Source organism: Poromitra crassiceps (assembly GCF_964638095.1).
Source record: "Poromitra crassiceps genome assembly, chromosome: 12".
In the NCBI taxonomy this organism is placed as follows: Eukaryota; Metazoa; Chordata; class Actinopteri; order Beryciformes; family Melamphaidae; genus Poromitra; species Poromitra crassiceps.
In genome coordinates this window covers 22,524,385-22,544,247 of record NC_139632.1, presented here as the reverse complement: position 1 = coordinate 22,544,247, position 19,863 = coordinate 22,524,385, and the positions used below count along the sequence as shown (strand labels likewise).

Below are 19,863 nucleotides of genomic sequence, written 5' to 3'. Positions count from 1 at the left end.
CTGTACCTTTCTCTCTTTGGTCGCGCAAATATCCTGTATGTTGACCCTACAGAAATCATACAATACAGTACAGTACAAAATCACAGCGTCGAGATGTAGGCTATCCTTGACTGGACTGTCACTGTGGACTAGATATGCTGAACTTGAATTTCATTGCCGCAGTCCCATGAAAGAAAATAGGGCAGCCTGATTTTGTGTTTTACCGGTGTTCTCAGCTCGCCTTGAAGCTACAGTTTAAAGAGACATGACTTAACAGGACAGAACTTTGGTAATGTTACAGTGTTGCAAATGGAGTTGAATAGGCTATTTCTCATGCTCAACAGAAGCAACACTACATGACTACTTCAGCTGTATGTGTCATCTGTTGAATAAATACCATGACCTATTTCTTGTGTTTACAGCTGAGTGATTTGCATATCTTAACCCCCTTTTACAGATAATGCAGACGCCATGGCCATAGCCGAGGCATGGGAGTGACGTGACAGTGCTGGTCCTGCTTCCAAACAAAAACCTTATCAGCAGCATGTTTTTTCTGCTGAAGTAGAGGCAGAACACAGAGAATGGATGAGTCTGTGCTGTTGGACTTACTCGAGTGCCCCGTTTGTCTGGAGCGGCTAGACGCCACGGCAAAGGTTCTTCCCTGTCAGCACACCTTCTGCCGCCGATGTCTCCAAGGTATCCTAGGCTCTCGTGGAGAGCTGCGCTGTCCAGAGTGCCGGACACTGGTGGAGTGCGCCGTGGACGAACTGCCCAGCAACATCCTCCTGGTGCGCCTGCTGGATGGCATCAAGCAGAGGCCTCGGCGGCCTGGTCCTGGGACAGGAGTCTGCACCAACGGTACTTCTGGAGCTGGTGCCAGAGCACCACAGGGCAATGGATCCAGGGACCAGGGCGCCCCAGGAGCACAACCCCAGCGAGCTCAAGCCAAGAGCACCCTTGTCCGGGTTAGTATGCTCGGCCTGGCTGATGCACCACATCCGCATGGTTGAATATGGCTTAGTGAGCATGAATCTGTGCTTCCCATGGTTAGGGTCAAGCTGTAACAAAACAGAGAAAATCTGAATGGATTAAAAACAGCATGTTGCATTACTGGCTCTCTAATCTTTGCTACGGATTAACAGTTATCATGTTGATCCCAAAGCCAGCCAGCTGACTAGCAGCCCAGCATTACAAATGGCAGTGATTGCGAACAGTTTATAGTTGAGCCAACAAATGGTTCTACTACCCTGCGTGCCGATTGCAGCCAGGCTTCAGCCTGTAAGGAGGGGTTTCTGTCTTGTCTTAGTTGCTGATATTGCCATATGCCAAGAGTCTTTCTTGTACTTTGAGGTTCCTGCTGGAGTGTTGCTTATGGATGTGTGGGAAATTCAGGGTGCGGTTGTAGATTAATCATAAGGTATCATCTAATTTAGAGACACAGACACAAAAAGTGAAATGCAACAAGCTTTGGTCTTTCCAGACAAATTTACGCAGATGAGAGAATGCTTTTTTACAGAGAGAGAGAAATGGGAATTACCACCTCAGATTGCTCCTTTCAGAAGCCCAAGAGAAAATATATGAATTGTTGGTGTTTTGCCATTAATGGTTATGCAGAACCACCATGTGAGATGAAACCAGGTGCTGATGCCACCACCTGATAGTAGTCATGGGCATGGCAGTGATTTGCTTTGGCGTTTTGTGCTGTTTTAATACCATATTGTACAAATAACAAATCCTACTGTTTCTTCTGTATTGTTTACAGCTCTCTCTGGGAAAGTCAATAGGCACACCTCTTCTTGTAATTATTTATTTTATTTATTTATCTTTTGCCACGTGTTCCAAGTTGTTGGTTTAGAAAATCATTGATAGCTAGATTAATACTTGTTTCCGTGGCCAGTTGTATCGTGTGCGATGATTACTGCTGTGTACTAGACATGAAAGTCAAAATTATCCTGGTTGCGTTGCGTGGGAATGTGTTACTTTCTCTGAAACTCTATAGCAGAGCTGCCCAGACTTTTTGGCGTGGAAGCATAAAATGGGTGGCAGACCACAAAATCAGTAAATGATCGCTGCTTAAACCTTGCATCATCAAGATTATTATTATTCCATACAGTAGATTTCTCAAAATCACACTTGACACATCACATACTATTTGACTATTGCTTCCGCAATACACCTCGGAACCCTTCACTGGGTCAAAAAAAAATCTTTTTTTGACCGATGGGCGCCTCTTTGAGCAACTCCGGCCTACACAAAGGGAGGGTAGGGTAGATGAAAAGATGTCAAGCTTGAAGCTTCTGCGTAGAATCATTGGAATGTCAATGTGCTGATAATGTATCTGTCTAACCATGCAGGTATGAAGATCAGAGAGTTTGCTGTAAATTGCTACTGGGGGACCTGCCTCATTTACCAAAGTATCACTTCAGAGGGTTTGTGCTTTTTCAAAGGAGTCTGCGCGTAGTGGAATTCCCCTCCGTTCTGAAAAGCCTATTTGTTGTTGGACAGAAAGAGGTGGGCATGTTACTCCATGATTTGACCCCTCTGTGTTTTTAGGGTTGACAGTTGAGCCTCATTCCTGTCTAGGCATGGAAGACACAATGCTTTAAATGCCCCCCCCCCCCCCTCTTCACAACCCATATACAATCACTGTGTTTTCTGACTGTGCGGACTTGTCAAGTGTATTCAAAAAGCTGTCTCTGATTCTGATTATCTATGCAGTTCCAACTCTGTTGTTGTAGCATGTCATGTCCTGGACTTGTAACGTCTTATCAATTCTTTTCTGCTGTCCGACGGCATTGTGCTGATGAGAGGGAGAGCAGGAAAAGACTGTCTGAGCTGTGCAGGTGGGACATTTTCAGCACATAAAAGGCAGAGATCAAAGCCCTGGTTGATGGCCCAGTCTGATCTCTGGCCAGTGCCAGAGTGCAGCTCCTTGGGGACCATTCGCATCACTGCCCCTGGGTGACTCCCTCACTCCCACATCCCTATTGTCCCTATAGTCTGTCCCTCTGTTTTTGGTGCATCCCAAGGCTCGAACCAGGTCCTCCAGTAGTGCGGCGCCCCGCTACAGAACCAGGTCCTCCAGTAGTGCGGCGCCCCGCTACAGAACCAGGTCCTCCAGTAGTGCGGCGCCCCGCTACAGAACCAGGTCCTCCAGTAGTGCGGCGCCCCGCTGCAGCCCCAGCTCAACCTCCAATTCTTATCTGGCCAAAGAATGGTGGGGAGGGGAGAGGAGAGGGGTGGTGGGGCCTGAGGGCAGAGGGGTGTGGCCTGGCCGACAGTTGCACAACAGGGTTTTGTTTCGGCTCCCTTCTGATCTTACTGACTGATGGAAATGCGTGGAGTGACCAGACCAAGATGTGTGTGTGTGTGTGGTTGGACTCCACCAGTAGCAGAAGGTGACGAGTGCTCAGTAAATGTGTCAGGACCAAATGGGACAAATGTTGCGTGGGTAACCCTGCACAGTCAGCTCCCTGCCCCTCTCTCCAGGCTTCTAGCAGGCAGCCTTGTGTGACACTCTGCGCGGTGGCATTTCTTTGATGAGGGGAATGAAAAGACTTGTCTTGACTGTGGCGCTTCACAGTCAGGCTGATGACTCACCTCCACACTGCTCACGTTACATGGATGTTTTGTCTTCCTTTCGCCCTTGTTGACTCATACAACAGCGTATTTTGTTCACACAGATTCAGCACAGATAGCTTAGTGGCAGTTCTGCGTGCGAGCGAGTAAAGCCATTGGAACTGTCTGGAAGCCAAAGGTCAGAGTTCAGGAGTCATGGCAGTCAGGGGGATCGGAGCCGACGAGGGGGAAGAAAAGAATTAGAGGGTTTCCCTTTCTTTGAATGTCTTCAGTTATCATTCTAGCCCTCTGAAGAGTTGAGCCTGTGGCAAATGCTTCCAAAGACCTCAACTATAGCTGCTTTTATAATAATGGGTCTGCAGACTTTGTCATAAAAGATTTAGTGTCATTGATGGTGTTGTCCAATAGCCACATTGTAGATATAGACATAGAATAATGCCCATATAATAAGGCTGTATTTAACGTAGCGTTACATAAATACTTATGGAGTGCAGTAGGCATGTATGTATGTGTGCACATACAGTATACTGTCCTGTCTGTCTTTTTGTGTTTTGACAGCAAATTAGCCACTATTCTTCCCTGAGCTCTTGGGGATGTAATTAGGCCATTGTCTCCTCTGTGGTAATGCAGGCTTGATACAAGGGAAGGCTTTTTCTTTTATAGGCCCCTCACTCTCCTTCCTATCTTCCTGCTCTTATTTCTCGTTACCTTCATATCTATAATTGTTACAGAAAAATAGAAAGCAAAACATTAATTAGCAGCATTATTTGCCGCTTTTTGAAGTTCTTTCTGATATCCTGTTATGCTTGAAGGAAGGCTTTGTCGATTTTAAACCCACTTTGTATCATAACAATGTCGGTAACCATCGCTATATGTTTACCATCGCTATATGTTTTCTGCACAAGAAATCCCCGTTCGTCTGCTTGCAGACTCTCCGCCCGCCAGCTGGCATGGGTCATTAACGCCCGTTAAGGCTCTCGATGCAATTCTCTGTGGATGTCACGCGCATACAGAAAAAATAAAAACAAACAATCTGTAGTTGGAACAGCCGCCCGCAGAACATCTGTTCACGTCCGTCTCAGAATGTCGTGTTTTCTGAGACGCAGAATGACGCGTTTTGCATCATTCTGAGACGGAAGTGTCTGGAATCAACTGCAGGAAGACATGAAGAGGAGGTAAACACCGCCTGTCTGCATATATTACAGACTTTATAATGATACAAAGCGGGTTGAAAATCACCAAAGCCCTCCTTTAAGAAATGGCAGGTACTTTTTCTTCCAAGTTGTTTTTTTAATACATGTCTTGGCCTAGCTTTTTGTTCTGTCTCTTTGTAGTTGATGTATTTCTTCAGAGAGAAGGAATGTTGTTTATGGGTTCCTCATGTGGAGGTATCTCATTAAAATTCTTGTGCTCCTCCCTCGTCTGAGGTCGATGAGTCACACTGGCCCTCTTTGATGACATCATATTGTTGTTTGAGCCTTTCCCTTGGCCGTCTGGCTGACCTCTGCCTCTGTGACACAACCCCTTCATTACACCCTCACTCTGCCCGCATGCTGGCAAACACATACTTACTGCTTTCCACTGGGACTTTTTCACCAGGGCTTCGGTCTATTCATTCCTGCTCTCTCAACACTCTCACACTTTTCTCTTTCCTCCTCTGTGTTTCCCATGGAGGTCCAGAAGGAGCCATGGCCATGGCCCTCTGGACATTGCGTGTCGGAGTTTTTTTGAGACGCCTCTAATGTTCTATTATGAGACGCTGACATAACCTGTATTTTTTTGTCCATATATCTGCAATATAGCTCCCTCCTCCTTGCTGTCTAAAGCCACGCTGGAGCCTGCTAAAGGTCTAATGAGATTACAGTTGATTAGACGGTGAGTTGGCACCGCTCCCTGTTCTCCTCTGAGACTGCTGACTCTCATTCTGGGAAACAAAACTCTTATTTTGTGCAGCCACTACACTAGTGTATCTGTGTCTGCTTGCTGCTGTGTGTTTTACATGACTATCCATACATAAGCTCACTGAGTGGCTTAAAAGAGCATGTTGCCATATTGCTTAGCACAGCAGGAAAAAGTTGCTCCTAGCAAATAGGCAGCATATTTTATGGATCTTTTAGAGGCCATTTACACTTGGCACTAACATGCGTTTTCTGTGATCAGATTGCAATCGGATAGTGCCTGACCACTTGAAAGTACACGCCCCCAAGACACATTGAGGACGGATTGCGATCTGATTGGCCAAACGACCTCCGGAGGTGGTCAGGGACGTCACGCATTGTGACCATATTGAACACAAGTGTAAATGCAATGCGTCCTCTCAATCTACATTTTTCTGCTGATCTACGCCATGGAGCTTGCCTGATACGATCGCAATCGGATCTCAATGTGGACTGGACACTGGAGATGCATATTATTAATACGTGTAAGTGAAATCAGGTTAATGTGGTCAAGCAGTATCCGCCTGCAATCTGATCGCAGAAAACGCATGTTAGTGCCATGGCTTCATAGTTTGACGGCCATGAAAAACCTGGAAAAGTCATGGAAATTTAAAATAATATTTCCAGGCCCTGGAAGTTATAGAAAGACAAATTGAAAGTTGTGGAAATTTGTTTCATAAATATTTTCATGACGTTCATTTACGCAGAGTTTAAAATAATTAATGTGCTAAGAAATAACGCAGCGTTCACAATATAAGCAGGCACGTGCTCACTATGCCGGGATCAGACTACATGATATTTTCTGTCTTTCACAATGTCACCATGTCAGATTAGGCACTCATTCACTCATTCAGACATAGATTTGTGACGTGTATTCACTCATTCAGCCAGAGATTTGTGACGTGTATTTTGGCCGGGAGACTGGCAACACTACAAGTCTGATCCCGACCAGGACTGCCAACTCTGACGCAGAACATCGACAACAGCCACAAGTCCATTGTCTCAAACACATTCATAATTGATACCCTCATGTAGTGAAAAGAGGACTGTCAGCGCACGGGCAGGCAAGACAGACACACAGCACCACCACAGCAGCCCAAAGCAAGAAATATAGCCTACAAAAACTATTAATAGCTAAGCTGGTATATTGTAGCCTACCCTACAATATAGATTGTGCAGGCTATATTTCTCGCTTTCCCTACATGCTGCTGTTCTCCCTCTCCTCTCTCGCAGGCAGGCAGGCAGGCAGGCAGAGTGAGTGAGTGAGTTGCTATGGTTATTGGGTGGGGACGCTCTGTGTTTCAGACACTGCACTTCAAGCTGAAGTGAAAAGGAACTTGTCCTAATAGTTGTCTAACGAGGCGAGAAAAGAGCAAAAAGACTGGAATGCTAGTCTTTATCGTCGAGGTGTCGTGAGGCATCCCATTCGCCAAGACACTGGTCTTTGATCAGCGTATGTCACACTACAAGAGGTAAAGACGCCGTTGGTCGTTGGAAATGTGTCGCCGCCCGCGACCAAATCGTGTTAATATCGGGCTGAATTCGTGTAGTCTGAGCCCCAGCATTACGTTACCTGAGAACTAGTTCGGTGGCCTGTTCAGTTAACTCAGGGAGGCAGGCAGGCGGGGCTAGCTGCTTGGCTAATGGAGAAATAGCCAGCCTACATGTCATGGACAACCGCAACAGACCAAGCCCGGGCCGAGCAAAATGCAGGTTGTGTTGTGTGGCAAAACGTTCAATATTTTGAACGTGAGATATGAGAGAGGTGGCAGCAGTAATGAGCCACATGCAAAGGAGGCAAACATCAAAGCGCTGCTACTCGCCAAGCTAACGTTGGTGCAACTCCCATCACCGGCCTGGGTTTCTTTAAAAACAATATTTTGTTGTGGTTTCTCACCACAGCTAACGTTACTGTAACTCCCATCACCGGCCTAGTTTCTCACCAAACCCAGGGAACTGCTATCGTTACACCGAGCAGCACATCTCTCTCATCGGCTGCGTACCACGCAGGCAGCGATAATGACCAATGTTGGAATGAAAAATGAAGTCTGAACTGTGGAGGTAATGTTAATCTTATATGTAACGGTAAACAGTGATCAGTCTGCATCCCACAAACAGCCATAATTCTTCAATGTCAGTGTATTTGTTAAAGGATGGCAACTTACTACAGTCATTTGAACTGGAACATGGGAGACCATAAATGATTTGCAGTGCACCTACAAATGTGTGCATGTAGCAGAGTTCAGAATGTTGCACATGTGGAATGATTTTGTGTTGATCGCTTATCAATATTGATACTACGGACGGCACGGTGGCTCAGTGGTTAACACTGTTGCCTCACAGCAAGAAGGTCCCGGGTTCGAACCCCGGTCCGTCCCAGGTCCTTTCTGTGTGGAGTTTGCATGTTCTCCCTGTGTCCGTGTGGGTTTTCTCCGGGTGCTCCGGTTTCCTCCCACCATCAAGAAAGACATGTATGTTAGGGTTAATACTCCTGTCAGTGCCCCTGACCAAGGTACTGGCAAAAAGAACTGGAGTTGGTCCCCGGGCGCTGCACAGTGGCTGCCCACTGCTCCTAGTTCTAGGAAGGTTCCTAGTAGAGGATGGGTCAAATGCAGAGGATGAATTTCCCCAAGGGGATAAATAAAGGATAACTTAACTTAACTATCAAAAAGCAGATGATAGTTCTGACTGCAGGTCACTTTTTTTTCTTTATCGGTGAGTGATTTCATTTCTTCCAAGTTCCAATTGGGGTATTAAACTAATTCCCTCATTAACAATTGCCCTCCAGTGTGGTGGATGGCCCTCAGATTTAGCCTACTTTCCATTTGAAAAGATTGTAAAATATACAGTGAGCAGAGTGCAAGTGTTTGGTTATGCTGTGGGAATATGTAAACGTGGCTTTTACATAATTCCCCAGGAGAAGATCAAAAGACCTGATCATGTGATTAAGGTGCAGTCACGTTTGCCTCCTCATTATAAGGGGTCCCCTGGTGGTGTATGTGTATGTGTGTGCGTGTGCACGCCCGTGTGTGTGTCTTTTTTGAGCTTTTAAGATTTTCCTGCCCAGACAGATACAAGAACTGCCTGTTTTGTTCTATCTCCTTTTAACCTCTCTTTCCCCAGACAGGGTAGGGTGTGTTGTTTGTGTGTGTGTGTGTGTGTGTGTGTGTGTGTGTGTGTGTGTGTGTGTGTTTGTCTCTGTCTCTGAGGAATGCCATGAGTAGTCGCAGGTCACTGTTTCTCCTCTAAACATTGGGCTTGTCTAGTCTCGCCCCACCTGCCAGCTCACATCACATTCACCTCCTCCTCCTCCTATGAGTATCCTCCACACACGTCTGCGTATGTTCTCTGTCTGTGCTATGCTGTCAGATATGCTCAGCTCTGCTTGCTAAGTGAATGTAGGTTGACCTGATGTGATTTGATAGTACAGGAGATGTGGGTGTCTGCCTGTAATATGAATGAAGCAGTCTAGTGTGTTGATATAGCCACTGTGCACCTGAAAGCCCCGGGGCAGACTCACCTGCAGCAGCTGTGTCTTGGTGGAAGACACACTAAGCACTCGGGATCAGGCCATCTTTTCCTGGATAATTGCTAGAGTGTAAAAGCCCAATTTCCTAACTCCTGGTGATCACATTTAAACTCCATGTTTGTTTTGTTCATGAAGGCGTGTCAATGTTGGTTGTTATTCCCAGTTGTCTTAACACTACAACTCTGGGTGGTCCAACTAGCCAAAATGGCACATTTGCCAGCCCCCCCCCCCCCCCCCCACACACACAGCATCCCCCGCCCCATCATCCCCCAACCCCCACTTCTTCCATCCATCCCATCTCCTGCCAAGTCTGTCGGCATGACAACAGTAGGGGAAGCAGCCATGACCTCCTCTTTACCTCAGTGCTATCACACCTGTGGTGGCCAACCAGAGAGCCTGTCGTGTGTGTGTGTGTGGTCCAATGGCCAAGGTTTCTTGATAAAACACCGCTTCGTGGGCCAACTGTCATCAACAATTTATTTTACAGCCCAGTTTCAGCACACCTGTCATCACCATTAAATATGCAGTGTGATATAACTGCACAGTATTAGTAATTCTCAGTATTTTGCACAACTACTACTATCCAGGTCTGAGTGGTATAGGTTTTGACACTAAATTGATTTGTCTGTTTTCAGTGGAATTGAGTCTTTGACTATTTTGTCAGCTGTTTGACAACATGTCCGCCATGGTGCCCCACCTCTATTCCCAAGGTGGCCCTCATACCTACCCGGAGGCTTTAGCAGAGCAATTTGACCCCCGACCCCTTGTTGTGATTGGTGGGCCACGATTGGTCATCCATGGGCCATTGGTCTGCTGGCATGTTAAGTGTTAAGTTCCCATCCCCAAGGCTGAATCTTGATTTGCTGGGAGTTTCGTTTTCAGTTGTTTGACCTCCGGCCCCAGCCAGGACTATTACTGGCTGTAAATGTGTCCGACAGCAGCCTCTGCCTCACCTTGCTGCTGGTTCACAGAGATGTGTGGTCCTGCTCCTGCTCCTGACGGTACGTGCACATCTAAAATGGCAAATTCGCTTTTCCGCTGTGTCGCAGCGTTTTGTGGGCGTGCAAACCAGCTTCCAGCTTGGAGCTGTAGCCTGTAGAAACGTTGTACACAGGAGGGTGCGGGGAGGAAATGTGTAGGAAGAGCTGTCATTGGGTAGCTTCAACGAAAGGTCCCGCCCTAGTCCCGCCCCGCGAGCGTGAAGCCGCTCGGAGAGAAGCCGCCTCTAGTCTGCGACAGTGAAACGCTGAAACGCTGGGGGCGGTTCCAGCGCGATGTTGAAATGGACCAATCAGAATCGAGAATACAGCAAGACAGCCTATCAAGATGCAGCGTCAAAGCGGCTTTTTCAGCAGGCAAGCCGCCGTGCCATTGTAGATGTGCACGTACCGTGATCCTGCTCCTGCTCCTGCTCCTGCTCCTGCTCCTGCTCCTGCTCCTGCTCCTGCTCCTGCTCCTGCTCCTGCTTCTGTGACGGGGAAAAGAATGATTCTGTCAAATATTTTCGACCATAGTTTTCTCTAACTCTTCAGATCTCTCTCCTTTCTTGTGAGAGCCGTGGGTTTGCTATTCTGCTGTGTGCGGAAAAGTTTCCTGTTTTGCTTTGGGGCCCTCGGGGGCGCAGTTAATCTGCATTTGTCCCCTGAGTGACATCCCTCTCCCAACTGTGAGGGGGCAAGGGTGATCCGGTGCTGAGCTCTGGGTGGATGTAGTGTTGCCCGCTGTGATTTACAGCGATTATGGGCGATTATGTATGATTATGCATATGGGCTCTAATAAGGACGATGTGAATGGGATTACTGTACAGTCACTTCTCTGCACCATGGGTGGCCAGAACACACTTACCTGCTGGGTAGTAGGAGTCAGGAATCACAAGAGCTGAGGAAACCATGGAGTGGTTCTTGAAACAGGCAAAATATAAGTGTGTTTGTCAAGCAGTGATTTGGAGGTAAACAGAATGCAGTGATTTGGAGGTAAACAGAATGCAGTGATTTGGAGGTAAACAGAATGCAGTGATTTGGAGGTAAACGGAATGGAACTGAGCTGATATCTGAAAATGAATTGCAGATGTATGTGTGGAGAGAATAAAATCTGAAAGACTATCCTCTTACTCCCCCCCCCCCCCCTCCGAGCTTCCTGTCCAACACAAACTTGCTTACAGTATTAAGCAGCAACTTTACACACACACACACACATGGGCGGCTGTAGCTCAGGAGGTAGAGCGGGTTGTCCACTAATCGCTTTGGATGAAAGAGGTCGGTGGTTTGATTCCCGCCTCCAGTCTGCATGTCGAAGTGTCCTTGGGCAAGATACTGAACTCCAAATTGCTCCCGATGGTGTGTCAGCACCCTGCGTGGTAGCCTGCAGCCATCGGTGTATGAATGGGTGAATGTACCTACTGATTGCAAAGCGCTTTGGATAAAAGCGCTATATAAATGCAGGCCATTTACCATTTACACACACACACACACACACACACACACACACACACACACACACACACACACACACACACACACACAGACTATATTGTGTTCAACTTGTTTCCCTTAAATGTGAGAAAAATGAGTTTAAAGATGATATTTTGTTTAGACCTATATCTAACGATCACAGTCCATCAGCCATTCAAAATGTATTAGGATTTTCACACAGGCCACAGTATATTTGTTACTACAGCTGTGATGTAGGTGCTGTAGCATGGAAAAATACTAGCTTTCTCAGACAGGAAGATGAGAGATTAAATAATTGAGTTCTTAAAATAAATTATGCTTAAAGGTAAGTTTCCATATTTAACAAACAAACCAAAGTAGCTTACTATCAGTTGTAATAATATTGCGTATGTGTGAGAGTGTATGTGCAGAAGCCGGTTACAGGTAAACCATGCTGGGAAAAATCCTTCGGGGGGGGGGGGGGGCTATTTCCACATATCCCTTTTGTGTTTGTGTAATACTAATTAATACTATAGATTCCATAAGAACCCAAATCATTGACATTTTATTTGGGAAGAAATGCAGTGGCATGGAAACTTGGAAAGCACCACGCTATTGAAAGCCTGCATTCTCAGTGCCTCTACATGCGTGGGGTCTGTCCTGCTGACAGCGTGTCATTAATTATTGAAGTGGGCTTGAATAGAGAGACGGGCTGACGAAGCCTGAGGGGGTGGAGGGAGGGTGGGGTGTGTCAGCCATAACACACACATCCCAGTCCCACAAGTACTTAGTGTGACTAGAGACATACACCTGCACACAAATACCATTATAAGTCTTCTGATTAGAGACAAATGTAGCCAACTTGAAGCGAGTTATTTATTTTGTGGGGTGGGTCTGACCAACCCGCAGTGATGTTTGTTTGAATGAGTCACCAACTGATGTAGATCTTTGCGGGCAGCATTACGCGGCGTGCACACCCACAAAAACACAGGTGCCTAGTCACACCCACAAAAACACAGGTGCCTAGTCACACCCACAAAAACACAGGTGCCTACTACCTAGTCAGGACACAAACAGCCCTGTGACAACACCATGTTGAAATGTCAGTGCCGGGTCCAGCCAACCTGCCTGTGTTTGTATTGTATATGGTGGGAAGGTGCGATTCTGCGCCGATAATGTCAAGGAGAAAGCCTCATAAGCTACCATGTATTATGGACATACTGACTGTTCAGGAGGCACCAGCATCTGTTCAGGAGGCACCAGCATCTGTTCAGGAGGCACCAGCATCTGTTCAGGAGGCACCAGCATCTGTCCCGCCTTTCTCCCCACACTCAAATGGCATTATTATGGGCTGATGAGCAACAGCAGAAACCTGCCACAGTTGGCATGGGATGAGCAGACCTCTCATTTGACAAGCAGAACTGTCTACTTGTCAAATGTCTCTAGTCTGATGAGGCCTAGCAATGTATTCTCCTGTGCTGGCTGTGAGCCTGTCAGGACTTCAACAAGAGGCAATGGAAAACATACATTCTATAGCAATTCTCCATCCTTCCTCTCTTACACTGTAAACTGCTGAGTACATCATATATGTTGGCCTGCATACACCCGCTCTTAGAATGCATGAAATTGGAGCAATCTGTAACTTTTTTTGGAACTAAGGCAAAAAGGGCAACCTTGAGAAGCACAAATGTGAAGCTTTCTTCAGTACGGGACTGTCATGAACTAGTTAGATTGGAGTAAATTCTGTAATGGTCTAGCAGAGGCCTGTTAAGACCAAACCACACAGCCCGACTCCAGGGGGAAAGGAGAGAGAAGTGAAGGCCTGAAGATCTCTGCTCCCTAACACACAGTGTCTCCGTTGGCATTCGGGGGAAGAGGAAGAGAAGCTAGCAAGGACTTGTTACATCTGGGGTGGGTGGTGGGGTGGAATGGACAAACACACACTCACACACTTTCTCAAGGAAGTGATAGATGGGTCAGTGCTGCGCTGGTCCTTGGGTTGGAGAACAGATGCAGTGTTTGTGCCCTGGGCCCTTTGCCATGACTGCGTCAATATCCTGTCTTTGTTTGTCCACTGTAGAGGCGTCCAAATACCAGCCAATGCAAGCAAGTGTTCTTCAGCTGCCCACTGGTCTGAAATCCACATGGGATTGGGAGATAAGCAAAGCAGGCATATGAGAGTTTAGTTGAGTTTATTAAATGGATCCCCCATTAGCTGATGCCATAATGGCAATCAGCGAGTCTTCCTAGGGTCCAGACTAGAGTCAGCCATTCAATGAAGAGTTGACTGAGAGGTAACATGGAAGTGGCCATCGTCTGTTGCCATGTGTCCAGACATTATTTATGGTCCTGTAAACTACGGAAGTCCGGCAGATTAAAATACTCCTTGGGTGCCATTGGTAAAACTTGGTGCCATGGGTAAATCTTGGGTGCCATGGCCATGGGTAAATCTTGGGTGCCATGGGTAAATCTTGGGTGCCTTGGGTAAATCTTGGGTGCCATGGGTAAATCTTGGTGCCATGGGTAAATCTTGGTGCCATGGGTAAATCTTGGGTGCCATGGGTAAATCTTGGGTGACATGGCCATTGGTAAATCTTGGATGCCATGGGTAAATCTCTGGTGCCATTGGTAAATCTTGGGTGCCATGGGTAAATCTTGGGTGCCATGGGTAAATTGTTCAAATCTGCCCGAGCAGAGCAGGTGGCTCACTCTGAATGACTGCGTGCAACAAAAGGCCACAGACACACTGCACGCTTTCAGCAGCACAGTGGAGAGCGATGTGAAGAAATGCTTAGTATTCAGCTCATAGCGACTGGCATTCAATACACAGATACTGTGACATTTGTAAGTAATCCCCCTGTATTAGGCAATAAGCTGAGTCTTTATGTGCAACACCTCTGTGAGTTTCTTTGCCATTTTTAAGAGATTTCTTTTCTGCTATGCAGTTCCCCCCAGAGTGGTTAGTCAGTTCTTTGGGTGGAAACACCAGATTATACACCCACTGACTTCACTGTGACCCCTGCGGTTTCAGAATGAGTCTAAAGGCTTGACTTCTGGGGGAGTGAGAGAAATGGAAGCAGGGAGATGAATATAGAGCAGTTTAGAGTGAAGGGGAGTGGAAAAGCACCAGAGAAACTGAGAGGAAGTTCTGGAGAGCAGGAAGACAACAGAGATGAGAGGGAGAGGCTTTTTTGGGGGGCTTGTTCGTCTCAGTCAGGACAGACTGTAATAGCTGGCGTTACAGCCATCTCTTCACAAAACAGCCATTCTGTCCTCCAGCAGCACCATGCACACACAGGGTGGGGTCGATTCCAAGTTCCAACAGTGTGATCAGCTGATCACTGATCCCAATCCCATCGCTGATATCAGCATTTTACTCCCTTTCTACTAACAGTGACACTTCATGTAAAAGTGCACAACGGGCATAAATACACAAATTCAAAGAAAGTACTTTTTAACAGTGTTTGTTCTTATGGTTGTATTTCATATCTGACCTATCCATTTGTAAACAAATCATAGCTTTTCCAAAATAGCTATGAAAGTACACGTTAGTAACAGTGTGAGCTTGATGATTGAGAGGTGCTTACGGTACTCACTTATTGCCGCAGGTATCGCATGAAAAGTTTTTCATTGCAGCAGCATCGGCTTTGCCTTCTGTCCAATATTAGTTATAATCTATCGTAGGCTGTGAAATTTAAAACACTACCTAGGGAATGAACGGTCAGTGGCAGATGGACAACATGCCTACGCTACTAATGTTCTGCTAACTTCTTTAAATGAGCACAAACTCTTTATAACGTTTGACCTCTTCCTGATCTCGCAGTTTAAACTTTTTAATTGTGCAGTCTAAACAGTGATTGGATGATCACCTGTTTAGAACATTTAGTGGCTGATTACTGTATGTTCAGTGACTGATTGATACAGTAGGTGTACCCCTACTCCTGACTTTCAGGCTGTTCCTGCTTTAGTAGATTAGTCCTCCTGGCCAGTGGACCTGTCTGTGGCTCCTGTCAATCTTGTTCTACCACAGAACCATCACTCTGACAGCTTCAGGTTAGTTAGCCTACAGAACCATCACTCTGACAGCTTCAGGTTAGCCTACATAACCATCACTCTGACAGCCTCAGATTAGTTAGCCTACAGAACCATCACTCTGACAGCTTCAGGTTAGCCTACAGAACCATCACTCTGAAAGCTTCAGGTTAGCCTACAGAACCATCACTCTGACAGCTTCAGGTTAGCCTACAGAACCATCACTCTGACAGCTTCAGATTAGTTAGCCTACAGAACCATCACTCTGAAAGCTTCAGGTTAGCCTACAGAACCATCACTCTGACAGTTTCAGGCTAGTTAGCCTACAGAACCATCACTCTGACAGCTTCAGATTAGGTAGCCTACAGAACCATCACTCTGACAGTTTCAGATTAGTTAGCCTACAGAACCATCACTCTGACAGCTTCAGATTAGTTAGCCTACAGAACCATCACTCTGACAGTTTCAGATTAGTTAGCCTACAAAACCATCACTCTGACAGTTTCAGATTAGTTAGCCTACAGAACCATCATTCTGACAGCTTCAGGTTAGCCTACCAAACCATCACTCTGACAGTTTCAGATTAGTTAGCCTACAAAACCATCACTCTGACAGTTTCAGATGAGTTAGCCTACAGAACCATCACTCTGACAGCTTCAGGTTAGCCCACAGAACCATCACTCTGACAGGTTCAGATTAGTTAGCCCACAGAACCATCACTCTGACAGTTTCAGATTAGTTAGCCCACAGAACCATCACTCTTGACAGTTTCAGATTAGTTAGCCTACAGAACCATCACTCTGACAGCTTCAGGTTAGCCTACAGAACCATCACTCTGACAGGTTCAGATTAGTTAGCCCACAGAACCATCACTCTGACAGTTTCAGATTAGTTAGCCCACAGAACCATCACTCTGACAGTTTCAGATTAGTTAGCCTACAGAACCATCACTCTGACAGCTTCAGGTTAGCCTACAGAACCATCACTCTGACAGCTTCAGGTTAGTTAGCCCACAGAACCATCACTCTGACAGCTTCAGGTTAGCCTACAGAACCATCACTCTGACAGCTTCAGGTTAGCCTACAGAACCATCACTCTGACAGCTTCAGGTTAGCCTGCCTCCTTCTCAATCTTTTGATCTCACATGACTTCTCTGCCCCTCTCTTTCCAGCTCCCATCTACTCCTCCCTCCCTCCCTCCCTCCTCCTCCCTCCCTCCTTCCCTCCCTCCTCCCTCCCTCCCTCCCTCCCTCCCTCTGTCTGCTCTGAAATGTGAGCGGGTTCCTGTGAGAGTGCTCATTAAGCCCAGTGTATGAACTGGCACAGAGTGAGATGGTTCTGTTCTCTCAGGCTTTAGTTAGACAAGCAGACTGGCTGATCCCCGGGCCACCCAGAACCGGCCTTTATCTCTCGAATGAGGCCAGCCAGGTAAAGACATCACCCACCACCATACTCATTTGGTTACACGCAGACGCAGTCACATACAGTATGTGCCAGTGCATGTGCAAGTGGTTTCATACAGTTGCACTTGCACATTCACACTATATCTCCCCCCCCCCCCCACACACACACACACACATGCAGCTTTATGAAAACCTTATGGTTGGCGGCTCTGTTTCCATAGTTTTTCCATAAATCCAGCCTCCTCCTGCTAAAATGCTTTCTTTTTGATGACTAATCTGTAGCTTACTAAGTGCTCCCGCCTCAGTAATGTCTTGGTTGTACTTCCATGTGTTGAATGTTTTTATAGACCCCCCCCCCCCCCCCCCCCCCCCCGCACCACCTATCTCTTTAAACTGAAATCTCAATGAGGCCCTGCTTTTGCACATGGCAGCCTTATGGGGCATGTACCCCCCAACTCCAAGAATGATGGCTTTGATCATAGTGTCGGATGAAGATTCCCATGAGCCGGCAGCTTGCAGCTCAAGGTCAGAACTGGCAGTGAAATAGTAAATTGGAAGGGTCAACGACTGGTTACTCTCAAGATGTGTGTTGTAACTTGTAACCAGCACCAAGGGGACCCCCCCTCCCTCCCTCCCTCCCGATCTAGGATATAATATCACTATATTCGGCTGAGCGGGTGGTGCGTTCACAGACTTGGGTCGATGAGAGGAAGAACAGGAGGGCTGGTGAAGTCACATGTGATCCAGACTTCCATCTGGCCTCCAGACTGCTCTGTTTGCTTGTGTGACTGTAGACTGATGTGTGCGTCCTCATTTCCTATGTAGTGAGGGAGGCAAACATGCAGAGTGAGTTGTCCCACAGCACAGCTCTTGGAAAGCTTGAATGGGTTCCTTCCTCGTCACCTCGTTCTGAAATGCAGCCAAGTGGATAAATATCTCCTGTTGCACCACTGTTTCTCTCTCTCTGTGTGCTTTTTATTCTGACCTCTTAAGCCCAGGTTACATCAATGATTCGAAACGAAACCGCTTTAGAACGTTGCAGGGAAAAGTTGCATTGCAGCAGTGTAAACTGGCCCGTCTCATCTCGACTCCAGCCGGCGTCACCAGCAGGCATCACCAGCAATCCAGCTTGTCAAGTCGCAGGGGCTGGTTGCAAGTAGTTGCAAGTTTGCAACGAGTCTTGTCGTGAATCTTTGGTCTAAACTGGGCTTAAAGGTGATACTAGTCCATTAACTTCACCAATGCCCTGGGCCCCTTCACTGCCCCCCTCTCCCAGAACTGGATACTGCCTTGGGATTCTGAATGACTCTCTTTCATAAGATTCACTACACTGTCAAGAGAGACCCATAAATAGCCCAAAAAAGCCCCTCCTCCTGTGTGGAGTTTCCATAGAAACGACAGAGTGGAAGTTTTTCCTTTGTCTCAGACTTCTTAGCGGGAGACATCTCTGGATGAGTAAGCTGTGTCATGAGGTTCTGCTGTGAGTAGAGTAAGGTTGCTCATCTGAACCTCTCAAGGTGACAGCATTGTTGGGATTCCAGGGAGAGAAAGTTATGTCTGCACATCATCTCCATTCTTTGGCTTGAATAACCCCCAACCCCCCCCCCCCCCCCCCCCCCGTTCCTATTCATTTATAAAGGGAGCTTTTTCAGTTAGTTAGTTTACTTGGTTAATCATTTTCTTGATGACCTGTTAAACTGTCTCTGTCCTCTCTCTTTGCCTGTCTGTGACCCCGTTCCTGTATGTGACAATGAGAAACCCTAACAGGGCGTTCACAACATACGCCGAAGCAACGCTCAAGCAACGCTGAAGCCGCAAGTTTAATTTCGGCGTCCTTGTTAGCAGCCAAGGCCGTTCGCGTAACACGCTCAAGCAATCGTTCAGGATTCTGTTCTATTTTCCAAGCGTGAAGCATGAAGCTGCCAGCCAGGCATGAAGTCAATGGAAGTTGTTGTGGGCGGGGTCAATGTGCGCCGACCAAGGCGCTGAGGAAAAGAGAGTGCTTCTTGTGTGACCGGTTTAGCTTCAGCTCTGCTTCTGTTAAGCGGCTGGTGTGGACAAACGGTAAGGATTGGGGAGAGAGTGCGAGGGGGGCAGTGAAGGAAAGCTGCCCCCACACTGGTCATAAACAAGACCATTAGGAACCAATTTGAAGTAATGGACCTCTAATGAAAACAAGATGGGCCGTGTCCTCACAGCTCCTCACTTCCATGTGTCACTCCTCCCCGCGCCGCCTGCCTGCCTGGTGGCTGTGCCTTCAGTCAACACTGACTTGGTAATGAACAACCAATGTCCTACGACCACTTGGTCAACGTGTGGCAGATGCTGCTGCTCCTTCTGGATGAATGTGTGAGATGTCTTCTTGGTCTGGTTAGTGCTAGAAGTAGAGGGGCACACCGCACCAGACAGACTGCCCCCCCCCTCCCCCTCTTTAGCAGTATATGCCCCCCGCTTGTTCCCCCACCCCCTGCTGAGCTCCTGGAGTCTCCATATGGGAGCGGAGACTTGTCTGGCACGGAGACGTGGGGGGGGTAAAGGTTTGTGTCTGCTGTGGTTGCACACAAAGATTGAAGTGCTGACAGAGCAGAAGTTACCTGCAGTCTTCACATAACTGTGAAGAGAAGCTGTTGTACAGACAGAGCCTGTGTCACGTTGTCTCACTGCTGGAGGTTCATAATCATTTATTGTGATTACATCATGCTGGATGATTGTCTGAACTATGGTTATTGCACGATAGTTACACAGCCCGTTTGAAACGGCATCTTTTATAGGCGTTTGGGTCTAATTCTTGGTTTTCAAAATGTCTTGCAGACATCGTTGTGAAGGCAAGTTGTAGTTGTTAGTTTAATTATTGCCATTCGACGTAGTGGTACTACTGTACGTGCATTGCATCGTGGGGTTATGCCTGTCTGCTCACTGGTTGTTGACACTTGGCTGTGCTGCAGAGCTGAACGCTTGTATAATTCAGTAATGATC

At 47.0% G+C, this 19,863-nt stretch overlaps 1 protein-coding gene across 1 annotated transcript in view; it reads left to right on the top strand.

Moving 5' to 3' along the window:
* Window positions 1-560: 560 nt before the first annotated feature.
* Window positions 561-19,863, top strand: part of sh3rf1 (SH3 domain containing ring finger 1) — a gene marked incomplete at its 5' end in the record, with an annotated part of 46,892 nt that continues 27,589 nt past the window's right edge. Inside the window, one exon of the mRNA XM_083647113.1 lies at window positions 561-944. Within this exon, the coding sequence (XP_083503239.1) occupies window positions 561-944 (384 nt within the window). The remainder of the gene's footprint in view (window positions 945-19,863) is intronic.